Source organism: Rhizophagus irregularis, chromosome 24, assembly GCF_026210795.1.
Source record: "Rhizophagus irregularis chromosome 24, complete sequence".
NCBI lineage: Eukaryota > Fungi > Glomeromycota > Glomeromycetes > Glomerales > Glomeraceae > Rhizophagus > Rhizophagus irregularis.
Genome location: NC_089452.1, coordinates 2,435,519 through 2,458,589, shown reverse-complemented (window position 1 = coordinate 2,458,589; position 23,071 = coordinate 2,435,519). Strand labels below are relative to the sequence as shown.

The window sequence follows — 23,071 nt, the reverse complement described above, 5'->3', positions numbered from 1 at the left end:
AATTTTTTGAGATCCTGAATTAATATTAAAGGTTAATTTCTGATTCACAAAAAGCCGCTAGATACTTATTAAAGTGAAACAATCAGCCACATTTTTTTAATTTGTATTAATTATAATATTACAAATATTTACTCAAAATCTTTCGGGATTTTAACCAATTTATATATATATGATTGGAAAATACCACCTGACAGGCACTTTTGCGCCTCTCCCACCCCCTAAAATATAGCATAATGAATGTTATTAGCCATTTTTAGCAATAATACATGCTTTATTCATCGAATTATAAATTCCGAGATTAGCCAGAAAGATTATTTTCGCAAAAATGGGCAAACCATCGTTGAATTCTCGCAAATCCTCGCGAAATCGCAAAAAAAAATAGAAGAGAGCGAATGCTAAAGGAATTAAAGGGGTAGGATAAGGAAGTTGCCGATTTGCAAGTCCAGTTGCTGGACTTTAAAAAAGTTGTGTACGATTCGGGAGAGAAATTACTTAATAAGTTGGAGAAAAGTTCCCGTGAAAACAATAATTTGGTGGAGTGGTTAAAAATATACGACGAAAAAATAAAAGACTATGAAAAAGAAATTTATGATTTAAATTTACGATTATATTTTTCGCAACAACATCAACAAACGCAGCCGCAACAACAATCGCAACAACAATCGCAACAACAATCGCAACAACAATCGCAATCACCTACATTTAGCAGCTTATCAGAATACTTCAAATTTCACAAGTCATGATTAATCAATTATATTTCATTTTTTCATTTTTTAATTTGAAAATTCCTTTATATTTTGTAAATATGATGTTTTTTTTGGCTATTAAACCAGCTTCTTTTTCATAATATAAGATAAGATAATATTAATACCTTTAAAATCGATTTAAAATGTCATAAATTTTGTATAAATCTAATAGTAATTAATCATCATACTGCATGTAACAAGTATCTCAACGAACGATTTGTCCATCAGCGCCGAATGATCGTGATAAACTTGCATCTATCATTTTAGTAGTAATACATATGAACTATAATTTAAACAAAAAATCAGTCTAGTATGGGGATCATCCTCCCTATCGACATGGGGAACATCTCCCTGTAGATGTTATTCATGTACGCAGGCAGAATGGAACTCAGAACTTTATTACATCAACGATGTTATTAGTGGTTAAATTTATGCGCTGTTTTTTTAATCAAGTTTCATAAAGAATGAAAAAAAAAATTTTGGCGATTTTGTATGTTATCTAGTTGAAAGATTTTATATTATTTTTTATTAAAAATTAATTGATTGAGTTATTTTTAATCAAAATATCAAAATCACGTATAAAAGTATAAAAAGTTATTCTTTTATTGCCCAATAAGTACTAATTTTCTGCCTTGGGCGCAGTTTGTTACTACACGTGACTGGATGACGCATAAGTGTCACGCGCCAGATGCATAAATCCTACAAAATCGGAGGTGCCGATCATGATATATTTGTGTATGTTTACCACGCTTTCTTCGACGATATTTATATCGCTTTTTTTCGTTCACATCACAGTTCGAAATATTTCCTCTCTTTTCTTTTGTTCACATCACAGTTCGAAAATATTTCCTCTCTCTTTTCGTTCACATCACAGTTTCGAAAATATTTTCTATCGCTTTTTGCGTTCACATCACGGTTTCAAAAATATTTCCTATTGCTTTTTCGTCACGTATCGCTATTTCGTCGCGTCACAGATTTCCTACCGGAAAAACAAACTTCCGTAAGTAATTAATTTAATTAAGTTTAATGATATTAATTGATTATTAATATATTTAATTGATGGATAGCGATGTAGTATAAATTTATTGATATGTGATAACGAAGTTAATAATTTATTTTATGTTTATTTTGATTAGGCAATTACGCGTTAAATGATAGGATGATTCAAAATATGTATATAAAGTGCCTTTTTATCTCTTGTCCGATCTTTAATAATAAATACCATAATGAAAAGATTTAAATTTTTACAAATTTCTCGGGATGCATAGGAACCTCAATACTAGATCTCAACAAAAAGAATCAGATTCCCGTTCTCACTCACATCGTTCTCATCAACGATCCCATTCACGTTGTTCCCATCGTCGTTCTCACTCACGTTGTTCTCATCAACGATCCCATTCACGTCGTTCCCATCGTCGTTCTCACTCACGTCGTTCTCATCAACGATCCCACTCACGTCGTTCTCACTCACGTCGTTCACATCGTCGTTCTCATTCACGTCGTTCCCATTATCGTTCCCAACCTCGTAGTCGTAGTCATTCCCAATCTCGTAGTCGTAGTTATTCCCAATCTCGTAGTCGTAGTCGTTCCCAATCTCGTAGTCACCGATTACGACAACAACATATCTCTCCATCCCATTCTAGTTCCCCTATCCGTTCACGTCGACATCATCGATCACATAAATCACAATCTAGATCCCACAGTTCTAACCATCATCGATCCTATTATGAAGTATCTGATTCTAATGATCAATTTACCACTCTCTCATCCAAAGATTCATCACCACAAAATAGAGGGAGATCATTAACAAAAAGTAATATTATTTAAATTAGTCTTAATTACATTTCAAAACATATACCGATTTAACATAATTATTATAGGAACACTTACAAATCAATCTTCGATATTGCAAAATCAACCTTCCTCTTCAATTACTCTGGCTCTAAATAGCGGTATTATTTCCCTCACGCTCCTATTCTGACTTACATGTAAAAAAAAAATTTTCAAAATGAATTATATTAAATACTGACTTATAATAGGTGGCGTTGAAAACCAAGAAATTCAAGAATTAAGAAATGTAATCTTAAATCTCACACAACGCTTAAATAACCTAACCGAAAAAAATGCTAGTCATGAAGAACCTTTAGTTAATCGTCCCAATAGAAGCTTATCGCCTATTCTTATTAGAGAACAGAAACGTGAGCTGCCACTGAGATCCCCCTATTCCCTCTGTCATCAATTTACAGAGTTGCCACGTCGAACGGGCATTCCCATGGTTGAACGAACGAATGAACGAACGAACGAACAATTGAACAAACGAACAAATTATCAACAACATAACTAACAATAACATAATCAACGAACAACATACAACAATATATAACGACAACATTCTTGGTTCACGACGTAAATAGCATTAGTAATATAAAACATCAAACGATATAAAATAAAATTAACTTCTCTAAATTTTCCCCAAATTATATCCACTTTACCTTTAATTTCAAACTTCGATAGCTCTCGCTACGAATCATTACTTTTCACAATGTATATTTAATTCTTCTTAAAATTTTCATTTTATTCAATTAAAATTAATTAAGCGAACATTAATTAAAGTTTAGGGCGAACCTATTACCTTTAATTAATATTAAACTTTACTAACGAATAATTAAATGAAACTTATATTTTTATTGAGTTCTGTGGATGAGAACTGTGGAATTACTTTGAATTCCGCTTTCTATATATACAATTTTTATGCTACTTTCTATTCTATCTATATACTATCTTTTATATTCTTTACATATTATCGTTGAACTATCTTTCTAATATACTTCTTTTATGTTCTTTTACATATTATCTTTGAACTATCTTTTTAATATACTATTTATATTCTAAATACGCTATCTTTTAATATGCTATCTTATATATTATTTTATATATTATCTTTTCTATTATTCGAATATTACATCGTAAAGAAATAATTTATAACCCATCTTTTATGGCTGTGCTATCTTTTCTTTAAAATAATCTTTCAAATATTATGTCGTAAAGATATAATCCATCTTTTGTGGCTGTGTTATCTTTTTATATATGTTCTTTTTTAATGTTATCTTTTATATTCCATCTTTATACTATCTCTTCATATTATCTTTTATATTATTTCGTGTTCTTTAATCTTTCCGACATTATTTTATATGTTCTTTTAATCCACTTTATGTGTTTTGCTTATAATTTATCTTCTGTGGCTTATAATTATTCTTTCTTATCGTTCTTATCGTTAAAGATCGCTAAGCCGCAAATGATCGACTCTATTTTTCCTATTGGTTCTTTGTCAATCATTTGATAAATATTACATTATGTAGATCATTACTCTTCCTAAATGTTTATCAACATTATAGATATCGCTTAGTTTATATATTACTAAAATATTGAGTTCATAAAAATTATGGGATTCCCATTACTCCTCCTAAATGTTTATCCTTTTCGGCTAATTATTTATCCATCTACACCAATCCATAATTAATTTGTTCGTTCTTAACATTTGGCAATTACGTTTGGTAGTTGAATTTTATCATCTTTTCATGCTTGATATTTGACCGTTTACATTATCCCCCTCTTCACTATTTGTGACCTCACAAATAATTTTAATAGAATCGAACTCGTGTCTTATCCATAATGGTTTTAATCGAATCGAACTCGGGTCTTATCGAATACCTCTTTTCCTTTAATTACTATTTTTGGTGTAAATCTCTCTCGATTATAAAATTTCTTTAACCATTCTCCATTTTGTGGTGTTTTTAGTATTCTTCCGTCCAATTCTTTGAGTTTATATGCTCCGTTTCCAAATTCTTCGTGAATTAAATATGGTCCTTTCCATTTGTTCTGTAATTTTCCAGACCATTGTTTTTCTCTCCACGCTTCGTATAATAATACTTTTTCTCCTATTTCAAATTTAGGTTTCCTAATTCCTCTTTTGTCATGTTGTTGTTTTTGTTTTTCTTGAGCTTCTTCCACGTTTTCTTTTATTTTCCTTCTTATTACCGGTAGCTCCTCAATTAATATTTTTACTCTATCAGCTAATGTTATTTTATTTTCGTCTTTATCTAATGGTAATTTCGCTCTCCTTCCGTACGTTGCATAAAAAGGTTTAATTCTTGTTGACGATTGCTTCTTTGTTCTGTATGCAAATAATACGGATGGTATATGTTTATCCCAGTTTTCTTCTCCTAATTTGGCTAATCCTTCGCATAAAGTTTTATTGAATCTTTCGACCAAACCATTTGTTTGTGGCCTATATGGTGTACTTAATCTATGATTTATCCCACATCTTTCTACTAATTCTTCCATCATTCTATTGTTAAAGTGAGTCCCTCTATCACTAATTATTTTCTTTGGACACCCATGTCTACAAATTATGTCCCTCCAAACAAATTCTACTACCTCTTTCGCTGTAGCTTCTTTTAGTGGTGCGGCCTCGGGCCATTTTGTAAAATAATCCATTGCTACTACAATATACTTATTTCCCTTTTCTGTCTCTTTTAACGGTCCAACTATATCTATTCCAATCATCTCGAACGGTTCATTTATCTTTATCGGCATTAATTCGTTCTTTCCTCTTGGTTTTCCTCTCATTTGACAATTCCAACACGTTTTTACATATTCTTCTACATCTTCTTTCATATTTTTCCACCAATAATTTTCTTTTATTCTATCTAATGTCGCTTCTACTCCAAAATGTCCTGATAATTCGTTATCATGCATCATGTACATCAATCCTTCGTATTCATAATCCCTGATTACTCTAAATTTGTTTTGTCCTTTCACTCTATATAGAATTCCTTCTTTCAATTCATATTTATTCTCCTTTTCGATATTGTCAATTATTCTCTTGTAATTATTTTCTTCCATAATACCTCTTTAATTGATTTCGCTTCTAAATTTGTTATTTTCGTTATGTGTTCTGTATTTTTAGTTCTGTGCTCTTCTCCATTTCTCCACCTCTTTAAATACTTTTCTCCAACTACTATTGTCATTTTTAACTTTTACTCGACTGTATCTTTTAGTATCTTTGTACACGCCCTGACTTTCTCCAAACATTCTAACCATGTCCAAATATTCATCCTTCTTTAATGTTGGATATGACGATTTTTCCGTTTTCTTTGTTTCTCTTCCAATGTAATTTTTCCAACATACATCACTATCCTTTTCTAAAAATATCACTATTGATTTGTCTATTGTTTCTTTCAGTCTGAATATTTCTTTTTCCATCTCATGATTTCCATGTGGAGTAATTAATCCTCTGTCAAAACTTTTCGTCTTTTGATAATAATATTCACAATATGGTGATTTGTCTAAAATTATTATATCTGTATCTTCGTCATATTCTAGCATTCTTCTGTTTATTTGTTCCACTACTTCTTTTCTGAATTTCCATTCTGTCTCCATCTTTGATTCATAAAATTCATCTTTATCTTTTCTTCTTCTCTTATAAGTGTTGAATCTTACTTTTAATCCTTGCTTTTCCCATTCTTCAATTAAATTTTGTACTATACTTGTCTTTCCTAATCCGTCTACTCCGTCGATTATTACTATTTCTGGTTGATCCTCTACTATCTTTAATAACCTACTTAATGCGTCAGCGTTCGTATTTTCTTTTCCTGATCTATGTATTACTTCAAAATTATATTGCTGTAATTCCATTACCCATCTTGCTCTTTTTCCTTTCGGTATCTTTGCATTCATTAATCCTTTTAATGCACTGTGATCTGTTATTACTTTAAATTTTCTATCGATCAAATATTTATGAAAATGTTGAACTCCCCAAACTATTCCTAAACATTCCAATTCTGTTATTGGATAATTCTCTTCTGCTGGTAATAAACTTCTACTTGCATATGCTATTACTACTTCTTTTCCTTTTTCATCTTTTTGACTTAATACTGCACCTAATCCTTTTCCTGATGCATCTGTTATTAATAAAAATTCTTTCTTCCAATCTGGATGTCGCAATATTGGATATTGTATTAACTTTTCTTTCAATTTTTCAAACGCTTCTTGTTGTTCTCTTCCCCAAATGAAAGGTATTCCCTTCTTTCTCAAATCACTTATTGGTCTTGCTATCTTTGAAAAATTCTTCACAAATTTTCTGTAATATGAACAAAGTCCTAAAAATGATCTTACTTCTTTCACTGTTGTTGGTGCCTTCATTTCTTTTATCTTTTCTATCTTTTTATCGTCTGGCCTTAATCCATCATTTCCTACTATATGTCCTAAAAATTCTATGTTTCTTTCCAAAAATCTGCATTTCTTTAATTTTATTATTAAATTATTCTCCTGTAACTTCTTCAATACTTTTTCCACATGTTCCATATGGTCTTTCAAATTTTCTGAATATATCATAATATCATCGATATATACTACTACAAAATCATTTATGTATTCTTCTAATATTTCATCCATTAATCTTTGAAATGTTGCTGGTGCGTTCGTTAAACCAAACGGCATTACATTATATTCAAACAACCCTTTCGAACATACAAATGCTGTTTTTTCTTTGTCTTCTTCTTTCATTTCTACCTGATTAAATCCTGCCGCTAAATCTATACTTGAAAACCATTTTGCTTTTCTGTATTTGTCTAATAATTCATCCATTCTTGGTAAAGGAAAACTATCCATTATAGTTATCTTATTTAACTTTCTGTAATCAATGCAAAATCTATATTTTCCTGTTTTCTTTCCTGCTAATGTAACAGGTGAACTCCATGGACTTTTTGATTTCCTTATCCTTCCCTGTCTTAACAATTTGTCTACTTCTTCGCTTATAAATTTTGCCTTTTCATCTGTTTCTTTATATCTTCTTTGCTTTATTGGTTCTACCCCATCTTTTATTTTTATCTCATGTTGCGCTGCTTTTGTTCTTCCTTCTATTTCCTCATCGTATTCCAAAATATCTTGATATTCTAATAGTAATTTTACCATATTTTCCCAAATTGGTTCTTCTACTTCCCCTATACTTAGTTTTTGCATAAATTTTTCACTTGGTTCGAGCATCTTTTCCGTCTCTCTCTCTTCAGAGCCAAGACTTTCTATTTAAAATTCTGGTGCATTTTGAATACCTCTCCTTCATCGTTGCTTTCATATTCTTCGTCATCCTCGCTCTCTTCACTTTCATATATTGCTTCCCTTTCATATCCTACTGGAATCGTTATTATTTCTCCTCGTTTTTCTATTCTTAAGGTATGATCTTCAAAATTTATTTTTGCATTATACAGCTTCCATATATCATTTCCCAAAATTAGATCCTCTTCTTCTGAATCGATTACCTCAACTTCTTTTAGTATTTCCAATTCATCTTTGTATCTCAAAGTTATATTTGCCTTTCCTAACGCTGCTATCTTTTGCCCATTTGCTATTGTACATCTAAATTTACTTTTTCCAAATATAGGTATATTCAATCTCCTCCTTAATTTGTCTGTTATCACACTTACTGCTGCTCCAGTATCTATTATTACATTCACTAATTGATCTTCAACTTCTAATTCTGTTCTCATTGCTGTAGTTCTTTTCTCTTCATTTTTCATAGTTCCCACCGAGTGTAGTCAATTTTTCTCATTTATGCTTCTTGGTCTATATGTTCCTTCTCTCAATTGTTTATGATACTTAGTATTCTCATTTATCATTTGTCCAATTGTTATATTCGCTCTACAATTTTTCACGTCTTCCACAATATCGTAAGGTGGTATTCCATCAGTTAATCTCAGTCCATATTCTCTGGGCTTTCCTGTCCCTGATGGCTTTGTTCTAACCCAATTTCCAAATTCATCTTGCCGCATTCCAGGGTAAAATGCTTTGCCTTCTTTTGTGAACATTGGTTTATAAAATCTTCCATCTTTTGTCATGGGTCGCCGACCATAATTATAATCTTCTGGTCCTATTGGATTATCCCAATTTTGACTATCTTTGTATACATTATTTTGTTCTATCCTTTCGGGCGTATATCTTGGTGTTGTTGTTCCACTTGGTATTTCTCTATCATCCATTCTATTTCCCGCTTCTCTTAATTCTTCTTGTAAATTTCCTTCTTCACCATTATTTTTATATCCCACTACTGGATTCGTCCTTCTTGTTTGTCTTCTTGTCTTTACTGCGTTATCTTTTGCGTATAATTCATTATGATAATTTAATTCCCTATCTTCATAATCATCGTAATAACCTTGTGTATAATACATTTCACCGTGTTGTGGTTCCTCATCTTCATATCCATTATAATCATATTCTTCTTGATCATAATACTCGTCCATCATATTCACTCCTACATTCCTTCTTTTCTCTGGACACTCTCCTGAATAATGACCAGCTCTACCACATGTATAGCATGTCGGTACTCTTTTTTGGAATGACTGATTTCTTTGAATTGGTTGATTTCTTTGCATTGGTTGATTTCTTTGTGGCAATCGCCTATAGCTCTGACTCGCTAAATTTCTTAATCTTTCATTCTCATCTTCTAACATCTTAATTTGTAACTTCGCAAAACTGTCTGCTAATTCATCTACACCTACCCCTTTATTATTCCTTACATTCCCTTGAACAATAGGTTCTTGTCTTCTTTGTTCATCATTAATTCCTTTTGGTTGTACTTTATCTGTTAATGCTTCTAAACCTCTTTCTACGTTTTTTGCTATCTGAAATGTTGCGTTTAGATCTGCTGGATTTCCCATTACTACATCTTTAGTAAAGTCCGGTTTTAATCCTCTAATAAAAATTCTCTTTTGCTGATTTGCTGCTACTGCTGCATCACCTCCCGCTCTCTTTAACATATACTTAAATCTCGTAAGGTATTGAGTTACATTCTCGTCTCCCTGTCTAATCTTTTCTAATTGTTCTAGCCATCTATCTTTAATTTCATCACTTGCATACTTTCCAATTATTCTTACTCTTAATCTTAAATTATGATCTCCATTAACATTCCAATCGACGATATTTACTCCTTCAGTCTTTAACCAATCTGCTGCTCCTCCCATTAATTTCGCTTTTGCTAATCTAAATCTCTGTGCATCATCATTCCCTAAACCATTTGCTGTAAATGTCTCCTCAAATTTATCTGCCCATTCTTCTGGATCTTCTCCACTGGTACCATAAAATGCTGGTATTTCTACAATAGCTCCTCTATTTGCGTTTAAATTTCCTATCGCATTGGTATTCGCTTGAACTTCTCCTTGTAATCCTGTCAATGTTATCGGTGGTACTGCTAAATTGTTCCAATCTGCCCCAATATCATGATTATACATAGTATTCATTAATGCTCTTAGATCTGCTCTGAGTTCATCTCTTGATGCTGCCATTGTTATCTTTGGTTTTATTGGTGGTACTGGTGTTATTGGTATTATAGGTACTTCCTTTGATTTTTTATTTTTCTCTTTACTTTTTGGTTTTTTACTTGAGCCAATTTCGGGTCCTTTTATATCCTCTTCCATTTCATCTTCATCATCTGTTGGATTTTCTTTTTCAATATCTTTTTCACATTCTATGCAGGTTTCTTTTCCAATTTCAAATTCTCTCTTTAATCTTTCAATTTCACATCTTCCGCATTCTTTTGTGTTTTCAACTCTCCATTGTAATATTTGTTCATCTAATTTTCCATCTTCAAGATTCCATATTGTTAAATATTTCTTCATAAATTCATATGTTGTTATTATCTTTGCGGTTACTCCAAATTTTCTTATTCTTTCAATTTCCGTTATTTCTACATCATATCCCATTCTTTTCAAATCCATTCTAATTATTTCTTCGAATACCTTTGTTGTTTCTGTTTCTTCAACATTATTAGATTCAATAGATTCGTCAGATTCCTCATCTGGCATTTCTTCATTTTTACTAATTGGTAAATTTTCTTCCTCCCCATCGTCTGTTTCTGTTATAGTATAACTTCTTGGTGTGTCATCACTATCTGTTTCATCTATATTTAATTGCTCAAACCCCCTAATCTTATCATAAACTCTTTCAATTACTACTTTCGAGATTCCTCCACCACGACCTTTTACGTACATTGTATTCAACATTGATCTAATCTTTTGTTTGAACGCTTCTATTTTTTCCGTTGACTCATCTTCTTTTAATTCCGCTTCCTCATACAATATATCTTTGTATTTTCTAATAACGCTATCTTTCCATTCTATAAACTCTGATATAGCCACTTTATGCCATTCATAAAATTCCCTAAATCTTATATTCACATCCCAATCTTCCAAAATATAACCATATCTTATTAATTCTTCATTCCCTATTAATCTGTCCATTGTTTCATCTTCTTTATCATTTTCTATACAATCCCTCACGATCACTATTATTATTATTTTTAATCCTTTCTCTCTTAATACTGGTTGTTTCAAGTATCTTATCGATTCGACTATTACATCTAATGCATCTCTAGTCCTTCCTTTTGTATAATTATTTCTTTCTTCACTATCTATACTTAATAAATTTAGTAACGCTCTTATAGTTTCTGCATTATAATCTTTTATCGTATATTCAAATTTTTGCAATATTTTCCAAAATTTCTTGAAAACTTCTGGTGTATCTCTTGTCGGATAACATATCTCACATGTTATATTTTCTCCCCTTAATTCATCTATATCTATATTTCCGATATTTTCATCATGTCTTAATTTGTGATTTTCGTAATCAACCCTCCAAGTTTCGTACCATTCCATCGTTGTAATCGTTCATCCAGAATCTTAACTAAAATTTCACCTCCTTTTATATATATATTTCACTCTTATCGTTTCTATTTTCAATCTTTTAAACATTCTTTTATCTTTAAATAGATTACTTCTTTCAATCTTTGAGTTCCATCTTTCAATTTTATATATTTACTACTCCATATTCTATTATTAATTTTTTGCTGCGCCTCAAAATTTCAAAAATTATTCTAAGTCCACGATCTCCTCAGACTGCGGAGGTTTTTACTGCGCCACAAAGTTTATCTTTTGTCACCGATATCCATAATTTCACATATCACATCTTTCTTATCATCCACATAAATCCTTCTTGCTCTATATATTCTATATTATATAAATTAATCTATAACGCACAAAATGTCGTTCTTTTCAGATAAATGTCCTTCTTTTCAAATAAATGTTCTTTTTCAAATAAATGTTCTTCTTTTTAATAAATGTCCTTCTTTTCGGATTTTACTCTATTATTAAATACTGCACGTAATGTTCATTATACGGCTCGTTAATGTGTAAATATCCTTCTATTTTATCTTCTTTTAACGGAATATTGTAATGAGAGCGTGAACTAGGACACTACACCAGGAACCTTCATCTGAAATGTAGCCTAGGACCTGTAACAATACAACGTATCCATTTTTCCTCCTTCGTTGGCCGACTTGTCTCTTAACGGGTGAATCTAACCTTCCAAAATCCGGTTTCAAAAGTCATCAGCTATCCATAAAACTCATCTAAACCAACTTATCTTTCCTCAAATTAGTGGACCTATACTGGGCTTATCTCTATCTCTTTCCCATTGGGTAAAAGCATGATAGTTTACAGGTTTGTCCTATTTTATCCATTCAATGTTTCTTGATAGTAGGTGTCTTTACAATTTTCATTCCCCGTCCCCAAAGCAATTTGCGCATTATTGAGCTGGGTATCCAGATTTGACGTAACCCATACGTTATAATCTTTAATGTCGAAGAATAAAAATTTTCCAATCTCGAGCATTTATCCAAAATTCAAGCTCAGAGGTAACCCATACCACACAGATGAACCCCAGATAATGCATTGGTGTTCTCCCATTATTAATCTTTATTCCAAAATTCATCTTTCACTTCCACATCTCCTTATGAAATTTCTCAGGTACTTTATTCCCGAAAGAAATATTCTTGTGCTTTCTATCGATTAAGTGATTACTTGCACAACTTCAAACTTCAATCTTTCACCTTTCCAAGTTTTTAACTCGATTAAATCCTTGTTGATTTATTGGTTCCTTTTGAACTCGTTAAAACCTGAAATCTAAAAATAAATTCTAAAATAAAATATTGATTAATAATACCTATCAGTGACTTACTAACGAAATTAAATTTTCATATTCATTATTGTAATAATAATCATGTGATGATGATCATTTCCTTTCTCGGAGCATGCACCATATGAGATCCCCCTATTCCCTCTGTCATCAATTTACAGAGTTGCCACGTCGAACGGGCATTCCCATGGTTGAACGAACGAATGAACGAACGAACGAACAATTGAACAAACGAACAAATTATCAACAACATAACTAACAATAACATAATCAACGAACAACATACAACAATATATAACGACAACATTCTTGGTTCACGACGTAAATAGCATTAGTAATATAAAACATCAAACGATATAAAATAAAATTAACTTCTCTAAATTTTCCCCAAATTATATCCACTTTACCTTTAATTTCAAACTTCGATAGCTCTCGCTACGAATCATTACTTTTCACAATGTATATTTAATTCTTCTTAAAATTTTCATTTTATTCAATTAAAATTAATTAAGCGAACATTAATTAAAGTTTAGGGCGAACCTATTACCTTTAATTAATATTAAACTTTACTAACGAATAATTAAATGAAACTTATATTTTTATTGAGTTCTGTGGATGAGAACTGTGGAATTACTTTGAATTCCGCTTTCTATATATACAATTTTTATGCTACTTTCTATTCTATCTATATACTATCTTTTATATTCTTTACATATTATCGTTGAACTATCTTTCTAATATACTTCTTTTATGTTCTTTTACATATTATCTTTGAACTATCTTTTTAATATACTATTTATATTCTAAATACGCTATCTTTTAATATGCTATCTTATATATTATTTTATATATTATCTTTTCTATTATTCGAATATTACATCGTAAAGAAATAATTTATAACCCATCTTTTATGGCTGTGCTATCTTTTCTTTAAAATAATCTTTCAAATATTATGTCGTAAAGATATAATCCATCTTTTGTGGCTGTGTTATCTTTTTATATATGTTCTTTTTTAATGTTATCTTTTATATTCCATCTTTATACTATCTCTTCATATTATCTTTTATATTATTTCGTGTTCTTTAATCTTTCCGACATTATTTTATATGTTCTTTTAATCCACTTTATGTGTTTTGCTTATAATTTATCTTCTGTGGCTTATAATTATTCTTTCTTATCGTTCTTATCGTTAAAGATCGCTAAGCCGCAAATGATCGACTCTATTTTTCCTATTGGTTCTTTGTCAATCATTTGATAAATATTACATTATGTAGATCATTACTCTTCCTAAATGTTTATCAACATTATAGATATCGCTTAGTTTATATATTACTAAAATATTGAGTTCATAAAAATTATGGGATTCCCATTACTCCTCCTAAATGTTTATCCTTTTCGGCTAATTATTTATCCATCTACACCAATCCATAATTAATTTGTTCGTTCTTAACATTTGGCAATTACGTTTGGTAGTTGAATTTTATCATCTTTTCATGCTTGATATTTGACCGTTTACACCACTCATGTCAAGTAATTATAAGAAGACACTTCACGTAAATATACATTTTTATTAAAATTTATCTTTATTAAATTAAATATTTGATCATTTAATGACTGTTTTATTAAATAGGATGAAGTAGTCCATATTCTCAATAATCTTAATCAGTCGCTTCAATTCGACCTATCAAAGACGTACAGTGAACAAAAAAAAACAATAGAAAGAAAACTTTTGCCAGCAGTAAAATCGGCCATGAATCCTTCTATTGTAGCATATGATATAGAGATAGTAAGAATCATAAAACAATTGCATAAATCTCGCCGAGAGATTTGGAAACTGCAAAAAGAGGGTAAAATGCCGGAACATACCAAAAGACAACACATGATATCCAGAAGGGATCAGGTATAAAATTCATTATTTAATAATAAAAACATATACAATTAATTAATTTTTTAATTTACTCTTCAATAGAAGATGTCCCGGCGCAGAAGAGGATTGCAGCACATGATATCGACACGAGACAAACTTTTGACTGAATGCCAACCTCGTAACTTAAAATGGGAAGAATTTATCAAAGATTGTATAAAGGCGACTAATACTTCAGACATACACTCGGACGAATGGTCCACAGAAGACGAGGAATTAGCAAACAAAGAACGCAGTAAAAATACAAGATCAGGTCGATTAATTAACAATAATTCAGTAATAAAGATTTACGACAAGAAGTGGCGGTCGTCGGGAGTATGCGAAGTCGTGATGTTATTAATGAATATAACATTTATGCTTAATAAATTATAAATTTTTATTAGATTCAAAAAATTCTACATCGATCGGAAGAAATTGGTATTAGCATCGGATCTGGTTTAAGTCGTCCACGTTACCGCTCAGATGAAAATTTTGACAAAAAAAGCAAACCAAAGGAGAACATTCCCAGTTGGTGGATTTCGTCAAGCTGGGTTGCACAAGAATCCGACGAAGATGGTGATGAAGAGGATAATAGTGACGACGATAACAATGACGATAACAATGACGACAATAACGACAAAGATAAAAACAATGCTAGTAACGATAAAAACGACAATAACGTTAACGATGATAATAACGATAAGAATGATGACGATAAGAAAACCGATAATAATGATTATATTTTTATCGATGACAGCGATGAAAAGGATGATCCATTTCGACTAGTGGTTCCAAAAGAAATTATTAGGAGATCAACTACTAAAAAACGTTCTCTTTTAAAAAAGTGAAAGAAAATAGTAAGATGATTATAGCACATAGTAATAATAAATATAGCAAGAATATAATAATAAATATATCATAAACTGCAAAATAAAAAAACGTATATTACAATGTGTTCATATAAAATAAAATCGGTCAATAATAGAAAAAAACGGGTAATGATGAATTACGAAAAAATCAAAAATAGAAAGATTCTGGCTTACTCGAAATAAAAACAGGCATAGATTATTTTAAGTATTGCTCTTACTGATCTATGAATCGGCATTTCTATTTAAAACTATTTGTGATCGAAATAAAAACAGGCATATGTTATTTTAAGTATTGTTCTTACTGATCTATATATCGGCATTTCTATTTGTGAGAATGGCATGATTATCGCAGTCCGATTTTGGATGATTACTGCATGAATCTGCATGGTAGTATAAGTCTGTTGTGCCAATTTATAAATCGGCACTTATTTTTTGAAAAATTATTATACGAATCGGTACAATAGGCAGTCCGATTTGGGAGATTATTGAAGAATCGGCAGGTAATATAAAATGTTTGTTGTTCTGATTTAAAAATCGGCACTTCTATATGTTATGAATCAGCATGTTTATTTTCATGCCGGCAGTCTGATTGTGATGATATTTTGTAAATTTATTTACAAGTCGGCAGTCCGATTATTGTTTGAATCGGCATGATGGTTTAAAATGCGGCATTCCTATTTTTTGTCATTAAAAAGAGGAATTTCTATTTTTAGCAATTCGCGCCATAAAATCGGCTGAATAAAGCCACGAATCGGACAAATACAGCCAAAAATCGGCAGTCCGATATTTGACTGATTTTTACTTATTTGACGTGTGAAGTGGAGAAACAATAAACAGCCCATTGGGTCGTAAAACGGGCGATGGCATCGGCATGATCATAAACGATGCGGGCTTGTTGCATTTTGGCACCTTTCCGTGAATAGAGATGAAGGGATAGCAAGTTGCCGAATTTCTTGAAATAGGATTCACACGTCAAATAAGTAAAAATCAGTCAAATATCGGACTGCCGATTTTTGGCTGTATTTGTCCGATTCGTGGCTTTATTCAGCCGATTTTATGGCGCGAATTGCTAAAAATAGAAATTCCTCTTTTTAATGACAAAAAATAGGAATGCCGCATTTTAAACCATCATGCCGATTCAAACAATAATCGGACTGCCGACTTGTAAATAAATTTACAAAATATCATCACAATCAGACTGCCGGCATGAAAATAAACATGCTGATTCATAACATATAGAAGTGCCGATTTTTAAATCAGAACAACAAACATTTTATATTACCTGCCGATTCTTCAATAATCTCCCAAATCGGACTGCCTATTGTACCGATTCGTATAATAATTTTTCAAAAAATAAGTGCCGATTTATAAATTGGCACAACAGACTTATACTACCATGCAGATTCATGCAGTAATCATCCAAAATCGGACTGCGATAATCATGCCATTCTCACAAATAGAAATGCCGATATATAGATCAGTAAGAACAATACTTAAAATAACATATGCCTGTTTTTATTTCGATCACAAATAGTTTTAAATAGAAATGCCGATTCATAGATCAGTAAGAGCAATACTTAAAATAATCTATGCCTGTTTTTATTTCGAGTAAGCCAGAATCTTTCTATTTTTGATTTTTTCGTAATTCATTATTACCCGTTTTTTTCTATTATTGACCGATTTTATTTTATATGAACACATTGTAATATACGTTTTTTTATTTTGCAGTTTATGATATATTTATTATTATATTCTTGCTATATTTATTATTACTATGTGCTATAATCATCTTACTATTTTCTTTCACTTTTTAAAAGAGAACGTTTTTTAGTAGTTGATCTCCTAATAATTTCTTTTGGAACCACTAGTCGAAATGGATCATCCTTTTCATCGCTGTCATCGATAAAAATATAATCATTATTATCGGTTTTCTTATCGTCATCATTCTTATCGTTATTATCATCGTTAACGTTATTGTCGTTTTTATCGTTACTAGCATTGTTTTTATCTTTGTCGTTATTGTCGTCATTGTTATCGTCATTGTTATCGTCGTCACTATTATCCTCTTCATCACCATCTTCGTCGGATTCTTGTGCAACCCAGCTTGACGAAATCCACCAACTGGGAATGTTCTCCTTTGGTTTGCTTTTTTTGTCAAAATTTTCATCTGAGCGGTAACGTGGACGACTTAAACCAGATCCGATGCTAATACCAATTTCTTCCGATCGATGTAGAATTTTTTGAATCTAATAAAAATTTATAATTTATTAAGCATAAATGTTATATTCATTAATAACATCACGACTTCGCATACTCCCGACGACCGCCACTTCTTGTCGTAAATCTTTATTACTGAATTATTGTTAATTAATCGACCTGATCTTGTATTTTTACTGCGTTCTTTGTTTGCTAATTCCTCGTCTTCTGTGGACCATTCGTCCGAGTGTATGTCTGAAGTATTAGTCGCCTTTATACAATCTTTGATAAATTCTTCCCATTTTAAGTTACGAGGTTGGCATTCAGTCAAAAGTTTGTCTCGTGTCGATATCATGTGCTGCAATCCTCTTCTGCGCCGGGACATCTTCTATTGAAGAGTAAATTAAAAAATTAATTAATTGTATATGTTTTTATTATTAAATAATGAATTTTATACCTGATCCCTTCTGGATATCATGTGTTGTCTTTTGGTATGTTCCGGCATTTTACCCTCTTTTTGCAGTTTCCAAATCTCTCGGCGAGATTTATGCAATTGTTTTATGATTCTTACTATCTCTATATCATATGCTACAATAGAAGGATTCATGGCCGATTTTACTGCTGGCAAAAGTTTTCTTTCTATTGTTTTTTTTTGTTCACTGTACGTCTTTGATAGGTCGAATTGAAGCGACTGATTAAGATTATTGAGAATATGGACTACTTCATCCTATTTAATAAAACAGTCATTAAATGATCAAATATTTAATTTAATAAAGATAAATTTTAATAAAAATGTATATTTACGTGAAGTGTCTTCTTATAATTACTTGACATGAGTGGCAGCTCACGTTTCTGTTCTCTAATAAGAATAGGCGATAAGCTTCTATTGGGACGATTAACTAAAGGTTCTTCATGACTAGCATTTTTTTCGGTTAGGTTATTTAAGCGTTGTGTGAGATTTAAGATTACATTTCTTAATTCTTGAATTTCTTGGTTTTCAACGCCACCTATTATAAGTCAGTATTTAATATAATTCATTTTGAAAATTTTTTTTTTACATGTAAGTCAGAATAGGAGCGTGAGGGAAATAATACCGCTATTTAGAGCCAGAGTAATTGAAGAGGAAGGTTGATTTTGCAATATCGAAGATTGATTTGTAAGTGTTCCTATAATAATTATGTTAAATCGGTATATGTTTTGAAATGTAATTAAGACTAATTTAAATAATATTACTTTTTGTTAATGATCTCCCTCTATTTTGTGGTGATGAATCTTTGGATGAGAGAGTGGTAAATTGATCATTAGAATCAGATACTTCATAATAGGATCGATGATGGTTAGAACTGTGGGATCTAGATTGTGATTTATGTGATCGATGATGTCGACGTGAACGGATAGGGGAACTAGAATGGGATGGAGAGATATGTTGTTGTCGTAATCGGTGACTACGAGATTGGGAACGACTACGACTACGAGATTGGGAATAACTACGACTACGAGGTTGGGAACGATAATGGGAACGACGTGAATGAGAACGACGATGTGAACGACGTGAGTGAGAACGACGTGAGTGGGATCGTTGATGAGAACGACGTGAGTGAGAACGACGATGGGAACGACGTGAATGGGATCGTTGATGAGAACGACGTGAGTGAGAACGACGATGGGAACAACGTGAATGGGATCGTTGATGAGAACGATGTGAGTGAGAACGGGAATCTGATTCTTTTTGTTGAGATCTAGTATTGAGGTTCCTATGCATCCCGAGAAATTTGTAAAAATTTAAATCTTTTCATTATGGTATTTATTATTAAAGATCGGACAAGAGATAAAAAGGCACTTTATATACATATTTTGAATCATCCTATCATTTAACGCGTAATTGCCTAATCAAAATAAACATAAAATAAATTATTAACTTCGTTATCACATATCAATAAATTTATACTACATCGCTATCCATCAATTAAATATATTAATAATCAATTAATATCATTAAACTTAATTAAATTAATTACTTACGGAAGTTTGTTTTTCCGGTAGGAAATCTGTGACGCGACGAAATAGCGATACGTGACGAAAAAGCAATAGGAAATATTTTTGAAACCGTGATGTGAACGCAAAAAGCGATAGAAAATATTTTCGAAACTGTGATGTGAACGAAAAGAGAGAGGAAATATTTTCGAACTGTGATGTGAACGAAAAGAGAGAGGAAATATTTCGAACTGTGATGTGAACGAAAAAAAGCGATATAAATATCGTCGAAGAAAGCGTGGTAAACATACACAAATATATCATGATCGGCACCTCCGATTTTGTAGGATTTATGCATCTGGCGCGTGACACTTATGCGTCATCCAGTCACGTGTAGTAACAAACTGCGCCCAAGGCAGAAAATTAGTACTTATTGGGCAATAAAAGAATAACTTTTTATACTTTTATACGTGATTTTGATATTTTGATTAAAAATAACTCAATCAATTAATTTTTAATAAAAAATAATATAAAATCTTTCAACTAGATAACATACAAAATCGCCAAAATTTTTTTTTTCATTCTTTATGAAACTTGATTAAAAAAACAGCGCATAAATTTAACCACTAATAACATCGTTGATGTAATAAAGTTCTGAGTTCCATTCTGCCTGCGTACATGAATAACATCTACAGGGAGATGTTCCCCATGTCGATAGGGAGGATGATCCCCATACTAGACTGATTTTTTGTTTAAATTATAGTTCATATGTATTACTACTAAAATGATAGATGCAAGTTTATCACGATCATTCGGCGCTGATGGACAAATCGTTCGTTGAGATACTTGTTACATGCAGTATGATGATTAATTACTATTAGATTTATACAAAATTTATGACATTTTAAATCGATTTTAAAGGTATTAATATTATCTTATCTTATATTATGAAAAAGAAGCTGGTTTAATAGCCAAAAAAAAACATCATATTTACAAAATATAAAGGAATTTTCAAATTAAAAAATGAAAAAATGAAATATAATTGATTAATCATGACTTGTGAAATTTGAAGTATTCTGATAAGCTGCTAAATGTAGGTGATTGCGATTGTTGTTGCGATTGTTGTTGCGATTGTTGTTGCGATTGTTGTTGCGGCTGCGTTTGTTGATGTTGTTGCGAAAAATATAATCGTAAATTTAAATCATAAATTTCTTTTTCATAGTCTTTTATTTTTTCGTCGTATATTTTTAACCACTCCACCAAATTATTGTTTTCACGGGAACTTTTCTCCAACTTATTAAGTAATTTCTCTCCCGAATCGTACACAACTTTTTTAAAGTCCAGCAACTGGACTTGCAAATCGGCAACTTCCTTATCCTACCCCTTTAATTCCTTTAGCATTCGCTCTCTTCTATTTTTTTTTGCGATTTCGCGAGGATTTGCGAGAATTCAACGATGGTTTGCCCATTTTTGCGAAAATAATCTTTCTGGCTAATCTCGGAATTTATAATTCGATGAATAAAGCATGTATTATTGCTAAAAATGGCTAATAACATTCATTATGCTATATTTTAGGGGGTGGGAGAGGCGCAAAAGTGCCTGTCAGGTGGTATTTTCCAATCATATATATATAAATTGGTTAAAATCCCGAAAGATTTTGAGTAAATATTTGTAATATTATAATTAATACAAATTAAAAAAATGTGGCTGATTGTTTCACTTTAATAAGTATCTAGCGGCTTTTTGTGAATCAGAAATTAACCTTTAATATTAATTCAGGATCTCAAAAAATTTCCTAGATAAAAAAATTTTTCAAAAAAATTTCCTATATAAAAAAAAATTTTCAAAAAATTTTCTAGATAAAAAAATGTCTAACCCTCGAGCTGTTGCCAAATCTAATAGAACAAGAATAAGAACTAAAGTATACTGCTTTTGTAAAGAATGTAATGGCAAGTTAGTGGACCCAAGAACGAAAACTAAACATGGGTTAAAATATAATATATCTTATGCGAATAATAATTTTAGTAACAATTATCAAGAAGCTGAGCCTTCTAATGCTAATCCATCTAATAATTTTGGTGATGATTATCAAGAGGCTGGGCCTTCTGATGTTGGACAATATACTGACGATAATAATGCAATGGAATGCGAACCTTTACTCGAGATGATACCTATACATGAATCGGCAAAACATAAATTCACAAAGAAAGGGAAAATATCTGATCACGTTCTTGAAAATTTATTACCGGATAATGGAAGAGATATGAATGATGATCAAGATAGAGATTTTGAAGACTATGACGACGAAAATAGAGATTCTGAAAGTTTTGAAGATGATGACGAAGATGGTGTTTCTAGCGATTTTGAAGATGATGACGAAGACAGTAATTTTGGAGATTTTGAAAGCGATGAAGAATATAGAGACTCTGAAGATTTTGAAGATGATGATGAGGAAGAAGTCAATTTTGCGTCAAAAGATTTTGACGATGGTGAACCAAAACTTCCTAATATCAACAATGATAATTATACCTGGATTATCTTATGGATATTACAATATCAACAAAGATATAAGCTTCCTAATGTTTCAATAGATTCTTTATTTAAATTTCTAAGGTTTTTTCTTTTAACGGTAGATGAAAATAAATTTTCATCTTTTCCTTCCTCCCTGTACGTAGCCAAAAAAATATTGGGAATATCAACGAATATTATCAAATATGCCGCATGTAATAAATGTCACAAATTGTATGACATAAATGAAATATCAAACACAACCGAAGTACCAACATGTAGTTTTATAAACTACCCGAATCATAGCATAGAAAGATTTCGACAAAAATGTAATAACCCTCTAGTCAAAAAAATAGACAGTAATAAAGATGGTGGAAATAATCCAATTATCCGTCCGATAATGACATTTCCATTAGTTAACATTAGGCGCCAACTAACCCTATTTTTCGGTCGCAAAGATTTTGAGGTGACATGTCGAAAGTGGGCAGAAAGGGAAAACGAAACTGAAGCCTTATTTTACATTTATGATGGGAGGATTTGGATGAGTTTTGAAGATGGCAAAGGAGAACCATTCTTCAAAAAAGAATACGCCAAAACTCATATCAGATTAATGCTAAACATGGATTGGTTTCAACCCTATATAAATTCCCAATATTCTGTCGGTGTAATATATGCCGTTATTTGTAACTTACCCCGAAGCGAACGTTTCAAGCCCTACAATATTCTCACACTAGCAGTTATACCCGGTCCTAAAGAGCCAAAGAAACATGAAATCAACAATTACTTATACCCCATCATAAATCAGCTGAATCGGTTATGGGAAGGGTATCATATAAAAACCTACGAATATA

General features: G+C 31.4%; 4 protein-coding genes across 4 annotated transcripts; 3 read left to right on the top strand and 1 right to left on the bottom strand.

Moving 5' to 3' along the window:
• Window positions 1-2,006: 2,006 nt before the first annotated feature.
• Window positions 2,007-3,174, top strand: OCT59_016232 (uncharacterized protein; the record flags this gene model as incomplete). The annotated part of the gene is made up of 4 exons (XM_066132339.1): window positions 2,007-2,559; window positions 2,627-2,698; window positions 2,786-2,944; window positions 3,161-3,174. 4 exons carry the CDS (start codon window positions 2,007-2,009, stop codon window positions 3,172-3,174), a joined length of 798 nt encoding a protein of 265 aa, XP_066003334.1.
• An 11,119-nt stretch (window positions 3,175-14,293) lies between these two features.
• Window positions 14,294-15,521, top strand: OCT59_016231 (uncharacterized protein; the record flags this gene model as incomplete). Its single annotated transcript, XM_066132338.1, has 4 exons — window positions 14,294-14,323; window positions 14,401-14,670; window positions 14,740-14,970; window positions 15,078-15,521. The coding sequence occupies 4 exons, from the start codon at window positions 14,294-14,296 to the stop codon at window positions 15,519-15,521; spliced, it is 975 nt and encodes a 324-aa protein (XP_066003333.1).
• A 1,814-nt stretch (window positions 15,522-17,335) lies between these two features.
• OCT59_016230 (uncharacterized protein) lies at window positions 17,336-19,500 on the bottom strand (the record flags this gene model as incomplete). Its single annotated transcript, XM_066132337.1, has 6 exons — window positions 17,336-17,788; window positions 17,896-18,126; window positions 18,196-18,465; window positions 18,543-18,745; window positions 18,833-18,904; window positions 18,972-19,500. The coding sequence occupies 6 exons, from the start codon at window positions 19,498-19,500 to the stop codon at window positions 17,336-17,338; spliced, it is 1,758 nt and encodes a 585-aa protein (XP_066003332.1).
• A 2,079-nt stretch (window positions 19,501-21,579) lies between these two features.
• OCT59_016229 (uncharacterized protein) lies at window positions 21,580-22,439 on the top strand (the record flags this gene model as incomplete). The annotated part of the gene is made up of 2 exons (XM_066132336.1): window positions 21,580-22,325; window positions 22,388-22,439. 2 exons carry the CDS (start codon window positions 21,580-21,582, stop codon window positions 22,437-22,439), a joined length of 798 nt encoding a protein of 265 aa, XP_066003331.1.
• Window positions 22,440-23,071: the final 632 nt, after the last annotated feature.